Source organism: Anabas testudineus, chromosome 1 (assembly GCF_900324465.2).
Source record: "Anabas testudineus chromosome 1, fAnaTes1.2, whole genome shotgun sequence".
NCBI lineage: Eukaryota > Metazoa > Chordata > Actinopteri > Anabantiformes > Anabantidae > Anabas > Anabas testudineus.
Window position 1 is genome coordinate 15,319,592 of NC_046610.1, and position 19,821 is coordinate 15,339,412.

Genomic DNA, 19,821 nt, shown 5'->3' on the forward strand with positions numbered 1-19,821 from the left:
GGTTTCACATTGTCCCAAAATGCTGTAGACCAGGAGGCCCCTGAAACATTTAACTACAATTACCATTAAAAAATAGCTTTAATAGACACTTACTATTACTTTTTGTCAAGTAAATTCAAATGTGCCAGCAGGTCTGTAGCAGATATTAAGTGTTAAAAAATAGCAGATAGATAGTAAAAGGCAACAGATAGAGCCTCTAAGCCAGCCTCAGAAGTCACCCCAAAAGTTCCTGCTAATTTATAGAGGGACAAAACCAGCAGTAAAAGTATGTCCAAAATTACTCATACCCATAAGGGGGGCTGTGGCTAGGAGCAGGGCCGAAAACAGGCTGAGAGCAAGCAGGTTGGGAGCAAGCAGGTTTTAGCAGGCAGGGGAATGATCTGACGATCTGAAAAGGGGAGATGACTGAGGAGAGTTTTTGTAGAGACAGGGGAACACAGGTAGAGCCAATATGCAATCAGTGACTGAGAGCAGAGGGAGAGAAGTGGCTGGTGGATGGAGTCCAGGGGGAGAGGAAGAAGGGGAGAATCCAAAGCTGGCTGGGTGCCAGGCCGAAACGGTGACAGAAAATCCCTGGCAAGGGCCGGATCCTCCTCGCCTTCCTGGCCCAAAAAGAAACCAGGAAGGCGAGGAGGAGGAGGCCCGGAACAGGGCCCAGACGCAGTGGACTAAAACTGGAACTGGAGCCTTGACTGAAACTGGAGCAGTAGCCGGGACAGGAACTGGAGCGTCTACGATGACTGGAGCGGGGTCGATCACAGTGGCCGGAACCGGAACTGGAGCTGAGAGAGGAGTGGCTGGGTTGGCTGGTACCAGAGCTGGAGCAGAGACAGGAACTAGAGCCGAGACAGGAGCGACTGGATCGGCCGGAACCGGAGCAGCTATGACAGGAACTGGAGCTGGAGTGGCCGTAGCAACCAGAACCGGAACAGGAGCCAGAGCCGAAGCGGCCTTAGCCGTGTGTCGACCGGAACTGGAGCCGAAGCTCTATTGTAAGTAAAATAGATGTGATGGACAGATCAATGGAACAAACGAGCCGTGACGCCATTCACCATGATCTCCCAGGCTGCATCAGTCAGATATTTATATTGGGAATAATTGCTGACAGATAACTATTAATTACTCAACTTCAGCACTTTTTATTGTGACGTTGTGAAATAAATGAACAATCTGACAGACTGTGGAGTGATTGAATGAAGTGGGCCTAAAGAAAAATGATGGAAACTAAAACATGATCAACTTAATAACATAGCTAAGCAGACATGTGTCTCCTGTAGGTGGAGACCTACTGTACTAATGCTGTGGGACCATCACTTTGCATTAGACACTAGCATTTCTAATAAGATAAAAACATAATGTTTACTATAGTTTGTGACAACTCTGCACACAGCACTGAAGTATTTAATAATAATAAAGTTAATCTTTATATAGATCCCAAATGTGCACAGCTGTCATGTGACTATCATGTAATCAGGAACACGTGGTTGAAGCAGTTTGTGGATCATACAACCTTTTTCTCTTGTGGAAAAACAGCAGTAACCTCATTAAAAACCTCCTCTCCATATAGTAGCCTACATGAGTGCCCCCATGACATTGATTCTTCTCTGACAGGCAGCTGAGTAACTGCATGTGAAAAAGTAAGAGTCCAGTGTAAAGTGGTGCCATGTTTCATGATGGCCATGAGCACTCCATCAGCTGTTGCAGCACAACAACTGTGCAATGATACTCTCTAGTGGTCACACAGAGGATCGGCAGCGCTCACACATTCACCTCAAAGAAGGAAATGGATTGTACCAAGTGAACATATATATACAAACAGCACAACATGTGAAGAACAGCGGGGAACTATACATGTCTCATTAGTTCCTGTGTAGTAAGTATGGTTAATTTGATCATATTACCTTTATTATGATCAGTTGTTATAGTTATAATGTAAAAGCAAAGCAACATTATACCTTTAACACCTGGAATGTAAATATTTCACCAAAGCAAAATGACTTATACATTTAAATGTTTGCGTCCATGCTTCACATTACAGTGGACATAATATTAATAATAATAAAGTATAATGCAATATGAAGTTGTCTTATCAGGAGGTATTTTTCCTGTGATGTAACACGATTGACAGTTTTAAAATGATTTTTATTATTTTATTTTGCACCTTTTGTGTCATTTGAAAACTCCATGTGTGTCTACATATAAGACCATCATAAGACACATGCCAGGCATCCATTAATGATATATACTATTACTTATATTGTACATGAATATTTTTTTTGTTTTATATAAAATAAAAAAACAACAACAACAATCAAATAGACAAAAACAGTATCAGTACATTTCAGTAGTTTTGACTGAATAAACAACAGTTTCTCAGACAAGACTTGACTGACTGTTCAAAACATCACACATCAACCTTAAAACAATTATTTTTCATTCTATTTCAGAAATAATACTTGAGTATCTATGCACATGTTGCGCCGTTGGCTGGTGCTGTTCATATTTTTGTACATAAATACAGAGGAACGGGAATAAGAGTCAAATGTCTTTATATTTAAATGAGCTATAAGGACGCTCACACCAACATTTACCTCAGCTACTGACTTCAGCCTAGCTGTTTAGAGGCTATAGGAGGTGTGTGGTAGGATGCACATATATTAGCAGAACTACTATACAGTATGAAGCAGTACAGTCTAGCCCACAGAGAGTTTTCAGGAAGTATACACAGCTGCACTGTATTTCATCCAGCTGCGAAAATCAGTCTGTCTTTCTTTATTTCCCATGCTAACAAACCCCACCATGCTATTTGTGTCTGTGTTTGACAAATCTACAGACAACACTGATTGGCATTATATTAAAAACTCCATAAAGTTCAGAGCATGTGCTTTCTATTTTAATAACTAAAGTATTAATTGTTCATTCTATTAAATTATTAAAGGGCAAACACGGTGACACTCTGCATACTTTCAAACTATTGAATTGTCTTATTATTTGTTCATTCTGAGTCTGTTCTGTACTTTGAAATGCCAGCAGTGTACCTTTCAGTCACTTCCTGCCTTCTACTGAAAGATTTGTTTGTTACCAAGTCGAAGAAACCAAACCACATCTCAAAACAGGCCTGTGGTGATGGTGGCACATTTGTTAGTTGGTAACAAGAACCAATACCTGAATTACGCTGTCCTTGTTTTGTCGAATATTTGCTTGCACAAGAGCCTGAATGTTTCCTCAAATCAAACATTGAGATACTTTCTTGTTATCTTAGGGTAGAATAGCCAGTAGCATTATTGGGCAAGGAAGAAAGGCCATAACATCAGATATGACTGTAAAATGAATATATATTATTAACACATATCTGTTATTGACTTTCTAATAACACGATACCAACTATTAAGAACTGAACTGATTTGCAATAAGATCATCATTAAATGTTTTTACTATTGAAGAACCTTTAGCCCGTTTAATAACCCACTCTTTAGTTGTTAAATATTGCTTCACATTTGATGTTGCACATGTTGATTTAAATCAACTGACAGTAGAAAAAAAGCTAAGTAAATGACCTCTCATGACGAAGATCCCCAATCTAGTAATATCTTTGCTAAGCAAAATTATATGGGCTTGGTTATGGCTGCTCTGAAGCTGCTGAAGGGCGAAGGCCGTTCTTATTCATAACCTCATACACACAATCATTGGGTGCTGGCAGTGGGGCATGTCTCATTTTTCTTCTGCTTCTAGCACAGTGTTTCACCTGTTGGTAAACAAATATTAGTCTTTGTGAGAGAATCGTATTATTATGATATTAGAAAACTACATTGCAGCACAAGTACATTATAAGACCTTAAAATAGTCTATGGCTACACCTTACTGGTACATACACATTAGTAAAGTATCTCAATTAATATTAGGAAATATAATATTCCTGACAACAAGATGCATATTTATCTCTCTTTATATTTTTTCGAGAGTTTGCAGTGTGTCATTACTTTAGTTTAGGAAGATAGAAGTGTGCAGAGAGCTCTGAACTCACCCCCGGGACGACCATCTTGATTAAGATCATGGCTACCAGCATACCAGCGACAAAGGCGCCAATCATGAATAACACCGGGTATGGAAACTTCTCATCAGGAATTATCGAAGGCACTGGACAACAAGGAGAGGTTTAAAACTTAATAGAGCAGAGAATCTATGTAGCAAAAAGATGTTTATGTAACCACCTACCAGTGGAGGAGTCTTCAGTATGAGATATTAAGTTATATTAAGTTAAACAAAATACTTAAGGACATTAGACCTCCATGGAGGTTTGCTGTATATTTGTATATTTTTGCATATAGATTCTGCAAAGGTATTAAAATTGTAAACTAAAATGTACATTATTTTATCTTATTTACAAGATATTCAGACCCTTAATTTAGAGCTTTGTGGAAGTCTATTTGGCAACAATTGCAGCTTCAATTTGGTAACATTTGTACGCTTTCATTTTGAACAGTGTCTCCTTTTCTTTCTGGTGTGTTCTCTGAAGTTCAATCAGATAATGAGGGAATCATTAGCGCCCTGCTCTCAGGTTGCGTAAGCTTTCTCTCTCTCTCTCTCTATTTTGTTCTGCATTCATCCTTCTCTATCTTCTGACCTGTCTACCTCCATTGCACGATGCTGCCACCACGATGTCTAACAAACTCCAAGTCAGCTGTCATATTCAGAAAGAGTCCAGACTTCTCCCATTTCTACAAGTATGGATGCCACTGTGCATCTGGGGCCCCCCAAAGCTTTAGAAATGCCTTTGTAGCGCTTTCTTGATTCACGCATTTTGACAGTTGTATCTCTATCTGTCTACAGACAGTTCCTTGGACTTCACGGTCTGGTTTTTGTTGCATAGTGCAACTTGGGTCAGTTTTCTGCATTAATTTGTCATAAAATATTAACAAATATAATGTACCTAAAAAAAAGTCTAATATTTTATATCTTTAGTGAGAACAACCATGAAAACCTCATAGTGCTGGTTGACATGTTTCTTCCATCATATGCAGTGCACTTTTTATTCCAGATGTAGTGTTGTGTGTGTGTGTGTGTGTGTGTTTTTTTTTTTTCTTTCAAATAATTCAATCTTAGTTTCATCAGTCCACAAAACACGTCATTGTGCTCTTTGGCCAACTTCAGGCGTGCAGTAAAGTTTTTTTTTAGTAAGCAGCGGCTTCCTTTGTGGTGTCCTGCCATAAACACCCTGCTTGTTCAGTGTTTTACCTACTGTAGACGCCTGAACACAGATGTTAGCCAGTTCAAATGATGCCTTCAAATCTTTGGCTGTTACTCTGTGTTGTTTCTTTACCTCATTGATGAGTGGTAGTTCTGCTCTTGAGGTCATTTTGACTGGTCGCCCACATCTTGGTAGAGTAGCCACAAACCCAAAGTGTCTCCATTTGTAAATTGTTTGTCTAACTGTAGACTGGTAAATTTCTTTAAGTCTTTGAAACCTTTCCAGCTTCATGTAAATCAATTATTGATTGTAGATCCTCTGAAACCTCCTTTTGGCGAGGCACGGATCACATCTTCTTCAAGCTTATTCTTCTTGTGAAGAGCAAACTCAAAAAGATAGTGATTTTTATCAGTCACAGTAGCTGTAATCCACACGTCCAAACGAATTTTCCTAACTTATGCTAACACCTCCACTCCAAATAGCTTTTTTTGAAGTCATTATTTACAGGGTACTTCTTTAACCATGAGGTTTTATGTTTGTTCTCAATAAAGACATGAAATATACACATTTTTGTGTTATAATGTTAGGTACATTATATTAATACTCTTGACTTAGATGATGATCAGATCAGATTTTAGGACAAATTAATGAAGAAAACATGACATTCTAAAAGGTTCACATACTTTTTCTTGCCACGGTACAAAAGTGTGTGTTTTTGCAATTCAGTTTGCTATAGTTGGATAGCAAAGACTGTGATACTGTAAATATTATTATAAACCCACCATAAGTTTTGTACATAAAACCTCAATCTGCCAGTATCTGTTTTTGTATTCCTCAATGAAATATACAGGAAGACTACTTAGAAATTGATAACTTGTACATTTGTACACTTGTACATAACACTTTGGAAACTCTCCACTAGTGTGTTTCTACCATAAAGAAGAAAAGAAGAAAGAAAAGAAAAACATACCTCTCACAACAAGTATGTAGATGTTGCATTTCATGTCTAAGTTCAACCGGTTTTTATAGACACAGCTGTAGACACCTGAGTCATCCAGGGTCAAATTGCTGATGGTGATAGTGTGGTTCTTCAGAGACCCTTCTTTCTGAATCCTATTTTGGTATCTTTGTCGTGGGGTGATTTGTTCAGGTTCGGGGTCCTGGTGATAGTAAAGCACCTCTTCCTTTTCCCTCAAAAAATGATACAGGTACATCCCAACAAAACCGTCAATGCTGCCCGGGCATCCTGCAGAGGAACACTCCAAGGAAACGTCCTCACCTAGTTCTCGACACAATGCAATGTCCTCTGTCATGAAATAGACAAACTGTTTGATTAGAGAGTCTAAATATATTGATACGCCATCAATCTATTTTATTTTAACACTGCATTTACTAAACATTAATTTGACATACAGTAATTATGGAGTCTTATTCAGATCTAGAGAACTACTTTAAAAGATTTAATAATTATTAACATATGAAGCATACATTGTTTTAGCTACAGTATGTTTTGGTAAAAAGTAAAATAAATTTATGTACCTGCATTGACATGAAGACACAGCAACGGTATGAACCAACAGAGCAGCAGCATGTTGCAGCCGTGACATCTACTGTGGTTGTTTCTCATGTTATTCAAGCAGATGGTGTGAAAAAAACAAGCAGGGCTTCCTGTACTGTTTGATGTTGGCTAGTGGTATGTGCCAGACAGAAAGTTAGACTTTAGTCATATCCTTATGGTTACTGTGGTACTTAACTACACACATGTTTACCTGAAAAATGTGTGAAAGCGTTAAAACGTTGTGAAAATTAATGAAACGGATTAAAATGACACATCATGATACCCTTGTGATATGAAGACATATTGAGATTATTTAGTTGTCTTTAAAAATCACACTTTATATAGAGAGCTATGGGGCAAGGGCAACATCTAGTGAGGCTTAAACAAATAATAAATAAATTAATTGAAAAATCTATATACAGTGTGATGTGAACCTTTTAGAATTTTGTGCATTCATCTATCATAAAACATCATCTAATATTCATCTAATTCAAGAGTATTAACAAAATAATGGGTCTAAAAAAATAGCACAAAAACATTTTTGATCTTTCATCTCTTTATTGAGAACAAGTATAAAAAGCTCAACCCCCCCAACCCCCACCAGATTGTAAGGGCCTACAGCGGGTAGTGAGGACAGCTGAGAAGAGCCTCTTTTTGGAATCTCTCTCTCCCCTCCGTCACGGACATTTACGCCACACGCTGCATCCGCAAAGCTACCTGCATTGTGGACGACCCCACCCACCCCTCACATCCAATCTTCACACTTCTGCCATCAGGGAAGAGGTTCCTGAGCATTCGGGCCCTCACAACCAGACTGTTGAACAGTTTCTTCACTCAATCCATCAGACACACACAAACAACAAACTGAACTGAGCACACACACACACACACACACACACACACACTCACACACACACACATACACACTGGAATTGATGCTGCCTGTTTACAAACTGTTTACAATGTTGACATGTTGTTGTTCTTGCACATAATTTCCACCATCGTTTTTACAGTACATCAGATGTACATTGTACATTTCAGCTGACTGGTCGCTGCTGTTTTGTGTTTTTGTGTTTTGTTTTTTGTCTTCAGACGTCTGTCTGCACTTTCTCTTTGTGTTCTTGCACTGTTTGCACTAGGTTGCACAGGATGCACTTTATGTGGCTAGGACAACTTAGCAGTCCTCGGCTCCCTGTTCTGTCTTGTTACTGTCTTATGTAGCGCCATAGTTCTGGAGAAACGTTGTCTCATTTCACTATGAACTGCTTCAGCTATATGTGGTTGGAATGACTATAAAGCTTCTTCTTGACTTGACTCTTGCTCTTCTTCCTCCTCGGGTTTCTGCTGTCTGAGGTTTCACTAAGCATGTCAACAGTTGAGGCCATCTTCCTGATGCGCTCATGGATCTTTGTTCGTTTATCCTGGATAGTGGCCCTTACACTCTCTGGGCATCTGCTGGCAACCTTAACTTACTGCTAAAGTCATGTAACCGGTGATGGCAAAGTACTGTCAAACATTTTACAGTGTACTCAGAAATATTTGATTCCCAGAGAAATTGCTCCAGTTGTCTCCAGCTGCAGCACTAATGGACACTTTGAGCTTTGATATTCCCACAGGCTGCACAGATAAAATATTCAGTGGAAATGATTTAGTATCCACAAAGCAGAAACATAGGACTTGTTTTTAATAAATTCGATATCTCTCAGTCAGTTCCAGTCTGAGACCTGGTAGCAGGTCGAGTTGATAAACGATACTTCATTTAATATTCCCTCAGATTTCAAGTGCCTTTAGCTCTGATATGTAAATAAAGGAGTCCTTATAGGCTGTATATACATTGTTACAAAGTAGTAGTTATACATTTTAAACTGCACACCATCCATTAGTTGTGTAAACCTGAACCAACCTGACACAGTTAAAGCTAATTGCTGCCCTCCACTGGTGAATTGTAGATTTCACCACATTGCCAAATTTTCCCAGAGTCTGGCAGTGGGTGGAAAATCATCATTTCATCATTTACCACAGCTTTGGCTGATTTCCAAACCTGAGTGGAATGAATTTACAGAGTAATCTACTGTTTCTACTTGCAGTTTAGTTAGAACAGTGAATTAAAACATGAGTCACAGTTTCTGTTTCTCTACAGCTACATTTTACAGCTACAGCAAGAAACTATCCATGTGTCCATGTGGTCGCTTTTTCCAAATTAAGTCTTTATATGAATTTGATCCAACTGTGTGATCTGTTCTGTTAGAGACCAGCTGTCTTTTAACCAGCACACAGACTGATTCCCGAGAGCATCAACAGGTCAGCATTGACGCAGGCCTGATCCTCCTAATGGCACAGCTTCTCTGGCTCGTTTATTTACAAAAGCAATTTAAATTCCTTAATTTCTTCATCACAACAGCAGCTTATCAAATGTTTACAGACTGGATTTAATTCAAGCACCAACAATGAGAACAGTCTTTTTTTTTTTTTTCAAATAACTCCAGGGAGAATGATTAATCTGGACTGTAAATGTTTCACTGGTGACACCAGACAACATGTTGGTGCTTGTATTTAATTTCCTCTATGTAATGTACAAGACATTCAAACGCAAAACGAATGGATCTGGTGAAAGAGACTGGAATCTACTGAACACTGCAACGTTATGATCTTCAAAAGGATAATAGAAATGAATGTTGATTGTCATAGTGTATTTTTTTTATGTTGTTAAAATGATCTCATCTGACGTTTTAGGCTACTACTTGCTTATGGGAGAGGTTTGGCAAAATGTGATGATTCTGAGCATCTCTAAAACATCTTAATGATATATATATATTCAACTGTCCACGTTCACATATCCTTAAAACAAAACATACAAATCTGTGTAAAAACAGCTTTCGTGCAACTTACCAGTATCGTTAACATTATGTTGAAATGGGTTTTGTCCATTAGATGTCAGGATTGAGAATTATTTAAGGAAGCACGATCAATATTCTTCAGTGTTCATCTTGAATCTGTGTCAAATGGATGATATCTTCTAATTGCTGATATAAAAGACAATTACTTGTTTACTAATGTTACAAAAACATGATGAACTTCTCACGATCATACAAACAGATGATTTTATTTTTTCTCATTATGTCTTTATAGTAGAAATCCACACACATACACACAGAATTTAAATTGTCACAGATTTAGAAAACTATACACAAAGAATACACGTACACAAAATTAAAAAACATTTCAAAATTCATACTCATGTCCCCAAGATCAATGATTACCACATCCAGTTACAATAACAAAATGAATCATAAACTTTTAAGGATGTTGATAAGCATTCTTGATGTACACTCCTTCGTTTGGTTTGGTGATGTCACAACAACACCTGGAGTGCGGAATATTTTATTGTGACCTGCTCCATTACCACAATGACTCTGATCAAAAGTCATGTCTGTACAAAAGCTAAAAACATGGGCACCCATCATAAGAACCAATAACCAATATCTGAGATGGTGATAAGTGCTGATTTCACAACAGAGCGGTACACTGGTACCAAAGGTTATATCATAAGCTCAGTCAAACCAACCACAGGTCAAGCAACACAAATGCAAATGTTATTAGCTTTTTTTTTCTTACAAACAAACTTGCAATATCTGCAAGTGACAAGTGACATGTGATACATGGAAGTAAAACCAGAAACTATCCACTGAACTTTGTTGGTGGTTATTAAAGGGATATGAAAGTTATTTGGGGTAAACATTCTAGGAAGTGGCCAGGTAAGAGCTCTAAAACCATGGGAAACATTTTTTGTCAACAAATCTTGTGAAAAGACAAAAAGCAACCACGAATCGATCCTACTAACAGTTATATGAGTCTATGGTCAAATACTTATATAATCTTCTTCCTCTTTGCCATAGCCTCTTTGAGACTGTGACAACACCTTTTCTGACAGTAGTAGAGGTGCCCTTAAACTTTAAAAAAAAAAAAAAATATATATATATATATACACACATTCTTTTCAACATTTTAAATAATTTACAAAGTGCACGGGCCTTACTTTGAGATGATGGCCATGGTAGGAAAGTCAAATCCATTGGTACTTTTGGTCTTTTTAATGAGACTCACTTTAAGCAATAAAAATATAGTGCAACATCAGTGTTATCCCCTTTAAAATGCTGGGGCCAAATTTATTGTGATATGTGGTTTGTAAAATGACCTAAAATAAAAATCTGGAGCATGAGAGCAACAAGCTACATCAGTTTCATACACACATAAAGCTCCCTGTCCCATCCTGAGATTATTGACATGAGAGAAAGAAGTGAGATAGAAGGCAAATCCTGGCACGCTGTCAAAGACCACAGCCGCTAACTAAACAAAGGCAGCAAATCTTTGTAAACCAACTTTTTCCTCCACCATTTCGCAGAATATCAGAACTTCAGTGCTATCCAAAAACTACCTCCTGTCCCATTATAGTTAGACTTGAACATGTTTAGTTACAAAAAGAATGTAAATGAACAGCGGACAGTTCCTTTGATGATTCACAGTTATATATAATCCTGGTTATATGGTTTACTATAGGAAAAGTACAGTGACAAAGAGGAGTTTCTCAAACAAGGAAGTGCTGATTTCAGATGTTGGTAAGTTATAAGAATCATGTGACATGCAGGGCCTCCTGCAGAGAGAGAGAAAAAGAGAAACAATGACATTTAGATATCCAGTACTAACCATTTTATTGCCCATCTAGACATTACAAAATACAGTGCTTGTTAGGTTGGAGTATTACAAATTACCTGAGGCCTGCTTGGCTTAGCATTTTTTATTCATCTCCTCATCTTGACCTGGAAAAAGATTTAGGATCAGAGGATGAATATGATTAGCTGATGAAGGTATGATGAAGGTTATTACTTCAATATAGTTTTATACCAATATATGTGTACTGTTGTTTAGACGTACCTTCCTCAGCATCGTTTATAGAAACCTCTTGATGTTCATCTGGAACAAATCAAAGATTTTATTATGATTTTACTATTTACTATCACAACATTTCAAAAGTCAGTGACATGCAAGTCTAGACAGATTCCCCGTGTCTGAAACACGAGTCAGATTATGTTGTAATGAATATTCGGTTGATTAGTAGCCAAGCCCAGTTTTTTAAGTCAGTGAAAATTACAAATCTTTGTCCAGAGTAGCACATACAGTACATGTCTGTATTTCTCAGGATGTAGAGGTAGACTCAGGGCAAAGACAGTGGATTGACAGAAAAGCTTCTTGATCAGTGATGAACACGTGTTCTGACTGAATATGTCAATTAAATTTAAAGTTACTGCTTGAAAAAGAAAGTGACCAAAAGCGTGACTGCGGAGAGTGAGTTAGGTTTCAGCTTGTCACAAAATGCTGTAGACCAGGAGGCCCCTGAAACATTTAACTACAATTACCATTAAAAAATAGCTTTAATAGACACTTACTATTACTTTTTGTCAAGTAAATTCAAATGTGCCAGCAGGTCTGTAGCAGATATTGAGTGTTAAAAAATAGCAGATAGATGGTAAAAGGCAACAGATAGAACCTCTAAGCCAGCCTCAGAAGTCACCCCAAAAGTTCCTGCTAATTTATAGAGGGACAAAACCAGCAGTAAAAGTATGTCCAAAATTACTCGTACCCATAAGGGGGGCTGTCGACTGCCTCCGGGCCGCTGCCAAGATATGATGAACATGACAGTGAGCGCACTGTATGTGTCTATGTGTCCCTAACCAACCCTCTGTCGGACATTTTGTAGGAAACTGTTTGATGATTACGTGTTTTTTACAGTTTGCAGTAGCTCCACTGCTTAATCCATCAACAATTTGACAAAGGGTGACCGTACTTTCCCGTGTTGAAAAACACCTGGCTGTCTGCCAGGTGTTCTTCAGGTTTATCCACCTTCAAATATTTTGGTTTCAACCTTTACCTACCTATAGCTATTTCCTTTTAGCTCTTTACTGTTTACAGAAAGCCAGTGATAAAATCCCATGCAACATTTAAGAATGTTTTCATTCAAGTATCACATTCAAAGATCACATTTAAAATGATAGTGTAATCCAATACCACAGCAGTGTAGACAATACTGCTGCCAAAGACTACCCACAGCCAGTTTACACAGAGATTTTTCACCATAAAATCATGAAAACTGTGAGAACACTCTAAGCAAACCAGGAACTCCTGTGCAACAGTTGTGTTTAGTGCTTTTATTATTTCTTTATTTGGTAAAAAAGGCTGCTGTGGAGTGTTAGAACAACAACACGAAACAGCAATTACTGCACATGTATTATACCGTGTGATTGGTAAAATAAAAATACACTCAATGATTCTGCTCGAACACAAACACGGGCCTGTGTGGGTACTCACTTTTAGCTCGCCTTTTCATGATCACCAGCAGCAACAGCAATCCTACGATGAGCGAGCCGATGACCACCACAGGGGCAACTATTTTGGAAGGGTTTTTACCCATTTGCCCCACCTTTTCTGGACTTGGATCTAAATCAAATAGAATATGAAATAAAAGAGGTTTAATGCACTGATACTTCAATGCATGACAAAACAGCTGTGAAATGAGACTTGCAATGGTGGGAAGTCCCCCTGTACTGTAGCAATGTACATTCACTTTCTAGTTTACACCGGGGGGCTTCTTAGTTTTGACATTAGCTCTGTGTGAACATAGCAGATACAGTAGAAAATAAACAAGAGACTGGCTTGTTAATAATATTTGATATATGCTGATGTGGCAACAACTAAGGGTGCTGATCAGCTGATTAAAAATTACATGTATTGTATTTGGCAGCTGTGAGAACGTAGATAAGAGCTCAGACAGGGTGACTGTCAGGGTCATCAGTGGAAATGAACAAATGGAAAAAACATGTAAATGCACAACACAAGAAGTATCATCAAGTCTAATCAAGTCTAGACCATCGCACATGGTGCTCTTTTCTAAGTTTGGAGCACTGTTTTGAGCTTTAGAGGAAGATGTCAGGTCAGATTTAGAGACATGTCACAGCCTGGATTTTCTGTTAGGTGTGTTTCAAAACAACTTCAGCACAGCTGATGCTCGTGTTTAGTTAGGACTAAACAAACACAAGCTATAGCATGATGGACCTAACTGTTGGCAGAGACCAAAGCAACTTCGGGTTTTGTTTTTTGGAATGTATTTGTGTGGAGGTGCTGCTTTTTTCTGGTTCCAAGTTTGTAAAATATGTCTGATAAGAAAATCCAGTTCCCTATGACCGCCCACAGCTCCAACAATCATTGCACGACAGTTAGCTTGTGGTTTACATGCCTTCAAGATGTGCAATGTGTTTATGTACCAACAATGAGAGTGAGTTGCTTCAAACATAAGGCAAAACATTATCTTGCATGCTTCTGTGACTGAAATGACTATTTATTATTATTATTATTTATTTTTATTGTATGCATCAGGATCCAAATTTGATAAAGTGTGGTGCTCAACAGCACGTACCTCCACTTCTTGGTTCTGACGTCTCGAATGTGGCTTCACTTTCTTTGCCTCCACTGGAGTTAAAGACTACGCAGATGTACTTGTTCAACTTGGATCCTGGATACACTATCAGCCTGCTAGACAGGTGAAACAGATCATTTTTGCTCTTGTAAGCCTCCATTTTAGAGCTTTTCGTCCAATCCGTGTTGTACTCATCAAACCAGCGAAGTCGAACCTGTGGGTAGCCACCATCACAGTTACAAATCAGGGCACTCTCTGCACCTACAGGGAGTTTCTCAGAGAGTGGGTGTATAGTTGGTACTGTGTACTTTGCTGCAAATGGAAAAATTAAAAAGCAAACAGGATTACAATGAGCATTGTACCATGACATCAATCAAATTTTATTAATCACAGAATTACTTGTTGACCATGATATTTGACAGACACAACAGATGAGAAACAATGGAGACACTGCTTATACAACTGGTTTTTCTGGATGTGATTATTCATCATGAAACTGAAAGTAAGTAAAGACACAGAGAAACAAAAATCTCACGTAAGTCCCTCGATCTCCCATCAGTCTACATTCTATTTAGGCTACAAATACAAAAAATCAATTCCCTGTGTGTAACCAGAATCCAGAAATGTTCACAGAAACTGTTAAGAAGAAATCAGGCACTGGTTCTGAACACATCTTGTCTCAGAATGGTCACCTGTACCAAACAGCATACATGTTTCAGGAGTCAGCCACTGGCAGAGAGTCTTACCTGTGACTTTCAGTTTGGTTTTTCCTGTGGCATCACCACTGTCTGTAAACACCATACATTCGTAATCTCCTTCGTGCTTCACATCGGTGTTAGTAATGAGCAGGGATATGTTCATATTCTTTTTCCAGGAGGGTTCAGCAAATGTATAGCCTTTTTTATCTTCAAGACCCTCATGATTAAAAATCAGTACGGGTTCCGCTCCCACTTTCTTCCAAGCGACAATTCGGATTTCAGGGTTTGATACTTCTGCTGTAAAGTGGATAACACAGTCCAGTAGTGACTGCTGGCCATACTGCCCTATGTTTTCAGCCTTGCAGTGCACATTTACAAAACCTGTAGAAGAAAGAAATAGGAGTGAGAAATGGCATCAGTAGCAACCATCCTGTGACACTTGAAATACTCATATGATATTTGGATTTACCTGAATTTGCACGCCCAACACTGACACAGGTGAGGACAAGAATGAAGAAGAGGATACTGATGGAGGCCATGTTCAGTTACCTGAAATAAAAATAATAATAATGATGAGATGAACTTAACAGAAATAATTCTAATGTGACAAAGAGTTAAAATGCAACAAACACAGATTTGAACTCACACTGATCCGTTTTTAATCGACATGCAGTGTGCAAAGGACAGTCCAGTATGCACTTTGTTATTTCAGCTCCACGTTTCTATGCATGTGTACTGGTTAATGTAAGTACTATACAAACAAGAAAACGGTTGACCTTGTCTGAACTATTTACAGTATATTTACCAGCAGCAGAGTTTAAAAGTTGTGTTTTGATGTTGGCCTGTTCATCTGAAACACAGACCACCTTCTAGTAACACACTACACACTAAGACACTGTTATTTTTATTAATCACATGGTGTGCAGTACCGGGTTTCTCCCCAGGATGCTCAGTATAGCATATCTCTATATCAGTTTATAAATAGACGGAGAAAAAGCACCAAATTTACTTGAACATATTAGTTTACCACCTCTGCAGTGTTGGTGTTAACGTATAGGTCATCATTTACAAAATGATGACTGAAATCAAGAGGAAAACAAGCTCTTATGAGTGTTTGGCCTGAAGGACTCATTTCCACTGAATCTGAATCAATGACATTAAATAGTAACTGAATAAATGACTTGTTGCTCAGCCTCCGGCATTAAAACGAGTTGGTTTTGTCTAAGCCAGCAGGAAGTGTTTTCTTTTAAAATCTAAAAAGCTTTTACATTGACTGCTCACTACATAATTTATGGGGAAGAACTTCATTCTTAAACCAACTCACAAATTACATTAAGGTATGCGTTGCCAGAAATCAGTGTTATGATCTGAGTTTGTTACTGCATTATCTGTAGATTAGCTTGTGCTGACTACCAGGACATTGTGTTTCCTCATAGCTCTACAGCAAATGGAAAACATTGTCCTAATCACAACCTCTATCTCAAAATATCTGTTTTCGCCTTCTTGTAACTCAACTCGATTTCGCCTCGAGGGGGAGAACCATGCACGCAGATACCTTACATTTCTGCAAAAGCTTTTTGTTCTAGAGAGATGAAGTTACCTTTACCTGCTGACATAAAGTAGAGGAACAAATGAAAGCTGAAGTCATGTCTTATGCAATATGTGCCTGGACCACATACTAATTCATTGTTTTTTTCATTCAATGAATTTAAATTTTTCAGAAAAGACAATTTTTAAGAAACAGGGTGGAATTTAGAACTACTTTCTCTGAAAAGGAAGTATTTCTGCCCTTTCATTTTTGTACCCCTTACAGATTCTGCTGTGGGAAGTCCCTGAAGGCTAAGTTCAAAGAGAAGTGGAAACTGGACATATTGACATGTTAGTTTAAAATATGACTCCTAAAGAAGGACTCTTACTATGTGAAAGGGCTAATCAGAACGGAAAGTTTGGTCCACAGAGAATACTGTACACTGCTCAGTGGGAGTGTGTGTGTGTGTGTGTGTGTGTGTGCTTCTGTGTGGACACATTTTCTCAATACCATTTCTGTGAAGACATTTTGGTCTTGTAAGGACATTTTAGCAGGACCTTACAACTTCTGCATTCCTATTGCAATGTTGCCCATTGTTTCTGCAAGATTTTCTTATTGCATGTGGCGGTCAGAAACCTGTTTGACCTGCCCCAACTTGTTTACTTTGCCCCACGCATTAAATGGGCAGTCATACTGAAAGAGAAAGTCCAGTCAAAAGCTTGTTTGGTACTACTTAAAGTGCTTTCTACTTTCTCACAGAATCAAATGTTAGTTAAAGTGGTGTACTGTAATTAAAACGGGATTCACCTAGCTTTGTAGTGAGCCCTTTACAGCTCAATGTGTGTTCCTACTATTGTGATGGCATCTTGCTGAATTTGTTTTTTGTATTTGCATGCATCTCCGGTTTCGACCTTTTCATGTACGCCTGAACCTTGATTTAGGTAATGGTTCAGACAGTAAAATGTTTGAATCACCATTAGAAATGGTCACTATTAGGTCAGTGCAAAAGAGCAGGGAGTATCGCCCTATTCCCGGGTGACTTGTGGCTTGTGGAAGATATGGGAAATTCCTAGAATACTATCCTAAATTGTCAAGTTCCCCTGCAAGCTTTAATCACCCTTAAACTTAAGCACATACCATACTGCTGAACTTCTCTAATACAATAAATAAACCACTGCAAAACTGTCCCAACCTCTTGGAACGCATTAGTCGCACATCTGGTCTCCCCACACACTACACCACACCAGGATTTAATCCATGTTCTCTTCTGACTGGAACACACTGAACATACACATCCTGCTCAGAGACCCACTGAGGCTACAGAGGAACTCAACCCCAGAGATAGTGAAGTCATTCAGTGGGTTCTGTTCTAGTAGTTGATCCAGGGACCAGATTACACACAACACAGCCTTGTTCTAACACATCTGCAGCTGACAGACCATCCCAGTCGTTTGTGGGCTTTAATTCGCGACCCCACCGAAAAACTCACTGATTGCTCATTATCAACATTATATCGTTGTGCAGCTTTCACACAAAGTCAAACATCCCTGTTGTGGTGATTCAGAAGCCTCTGCGCCCCTCCATCACACATGCGTCACACATTTAACTCATCCGGTGGAAGTTTCAAGCACAAAGTCTCCTTTCAGTCCGGACATCCACTGACATCTTCACTTAGTTAAAGTGGTGGGCAGAGTGGGTGACGGACATTAACAAACGGCATATGTGGACTTTGACACCTGTACTTTTCCATATGTGCTCTTTCATCATGCTGATGTCCATCCCTGTCAGAAACACTGCAATTATAGCAGAAGACAAGTCTGGCTTTTACTGAAACATTTTATTTAGTGCCTGGCACCCTACAATCTATATTCTTTGTGTGTAAACAGCCCACAGTTGTAGAGGAAAACAACATCTCTGCATTTGCATATTGTGGACTAACCATAGCCCACATGTTAAAGAGGGCTGAAATATGTTGCTTTGTTTTTGTGATTTGTTTTTTTCCATCCTTACATTATGAAATAGATGAAATCTAATAGTGTGATGTGGTAGGATTGTTGGTTGCATGCTTGCAACACCGGCTATAATGTAATGTAGTTATTATTTCAGAATAGTTCACCTCCTTCAAAAGAGAGAACAGAAAGTAAATCAGTCAGCACAGTGTGTTAATGCCACACAGACTTTGTTGAATCCAGGCTGTTTCTTTCTTTCTGTTGCTGCATTTGCATGTGACTACTCTCGGTCATGCTATGAGGAAACTGCTAAAAACCTCATGTTCATGTTAATGTTTTAAAATCTCCCAACAAAGCAGCAGCAGCAGCTCCTTCCTCGTCGAGCTAACGCTGGTTTACATTAGCAGTTTATTAGCTTCTTCCTCCACACCGCTACACTGTTGTTCGTGTTTGCTGTTTATGAGGATTTAACAAGATTCGTGTTTTAGGGTTATAGGTTATTCTGTTTTTATGGTCTAAAAGAGGAAGCTCCATCAAAACCTGACAAGAAAAGCCTGAAACACGTCCTGACTACCATACAATGAATAATAATAAAAAAAAGGTTTAGCGTAGAAGTTGTGTGTAAGCTAATGTCTCTTACAACATGATACAGTATTAATTTGTACAGTGAACACGTAGCTCTACAGCACAGACACGTCCACTAGGTCACTGTTCAGCACCTGAACGCAACACCCGTCGACAAACCTCTCCAGTTTACATGAGACACTTCACCAATACAGTCACATACGAACAAAGCAAACCCACCTTACACGCTCCTATACAGCCGATGTAAATGAAATGTGAACAGAGTTCAGCGTCCGTCGAAGTCCTTCTTACTTTCACTTTCAGTATGAGTCAATGCGTCCGTAGCCTGAGGGCGGGGGGGGGCGGTGTTGTTGTGGCGCTGTCGTTTAAGGTCAAGCAGCTTTATCTACTTGGTCTCAAAGTCAACATGCGTTATGCTGTTTGACTTGCAAAATCTCTGTTAAAACACTGGCCTGGCAGTCATATGAATCTTAAATCAGTGTTAGCTTGATAGGATCCTTCACAGCGACCATTAAAGGTTTGCTTGTGTGCGATCACTGAATCACTGGATGGTAAGTCATTAGGGACATGTTTATTTTCGAGCTAACATGGAGCTTCAGCAATCTAACAGAATCAAATCCAGTCGATAGCCTCCTGTCTTTAGCAAAAAAAAAAAAGTCCTTCGTTTCCTCCATGAGCTGGAATGAAATCATCTTTACCACTGTAGTATAATTAGCACTGCAGCTAGTCATCATTTCCTCCACTGACAGACAAAAAGCGCCACATTTTCTACAATAACAGTTCACTACCTTAAAAATAGGCAGCTTATTGTATAACAAAGCATTTTTGCTGATTAAATTTCTAAAAT

At 38.7% G+C, this 19,821-nt stretch overlaps 2 protein-coding genes across 5 annotated transcripts; both read right to left on the reverse strand.

Moving 5' to 3' along the window:
* Positions 1–222: 222 nt before the first annotated feature.
* zgc:174863 (uncharacterized protein LOC100136852 homolog) lies at positions 223–19,332 on the reverse strand. 4 transcript variants are annotated; one of them, XM_026360684.1, is made up of 8 exons: positions 19,194–19,332; positions 15,382–15,461; positions 14,961–15,293; positions 14,215–14,526; positions 13,110–13,238; positions 12,385–12,414; positions 11,516–11,717; positions 9,831–11,397 (listed from the first exon to the last, which is right to left on the reverse strand). In XM_026360684.1, exons 2-7 carry the CDS (start codon positions 15,449–15,451, stop codon positions 11,632–11,634), a joined length of 960 nt encoding a protein of 319 aa, XP_026216469.1. In that variant the 5' UTR covers positions 15,452–15,461; positions 19,194–19,332; the 3' UTR covers positions 9,831–11,397; positions 11,516–11,631. The 4 variants fall into 4 exon arrangements, with proteins under 4 accessions (XP_026216471.1, XP_026216469.1, XP_026216468.1 ...); XM_026360683.1 differs by having other exon boundaries at positions 12,385–12,417; XM_026360686.1 differs by lacking the exons at positions 9,831–11,397; positions 11,516–11,717 and adding an exon at positions 223–254 and having other exon boundaries at positions 12,352–12,417; positions 19,194–19,331.
* si:ch211-188c18.1 lies at positions 2,122–6,816 on the reverse strand. Its single transcript, XM_026360687.2, has 4 exons — positions 6,728–6,816; positions 6,159–6,494; positions 4,025–4,137; positions 2,122–3,745 (listed from the first exon to the last, which is right to left on the reverse strand). Exons 1-4 carry the CDS (start codon positions 6,813–6,815, stop codon positions 3,620–3,622), a joined length of 663 nt encoding a protein of 220 aa, XP_026216472.1. The 5' UTR covers position 6,816; the 3' UTR covers positions 2,122–3,619.
* Positions 19,333–19,821: the final 489 nt, after the last annotated feature.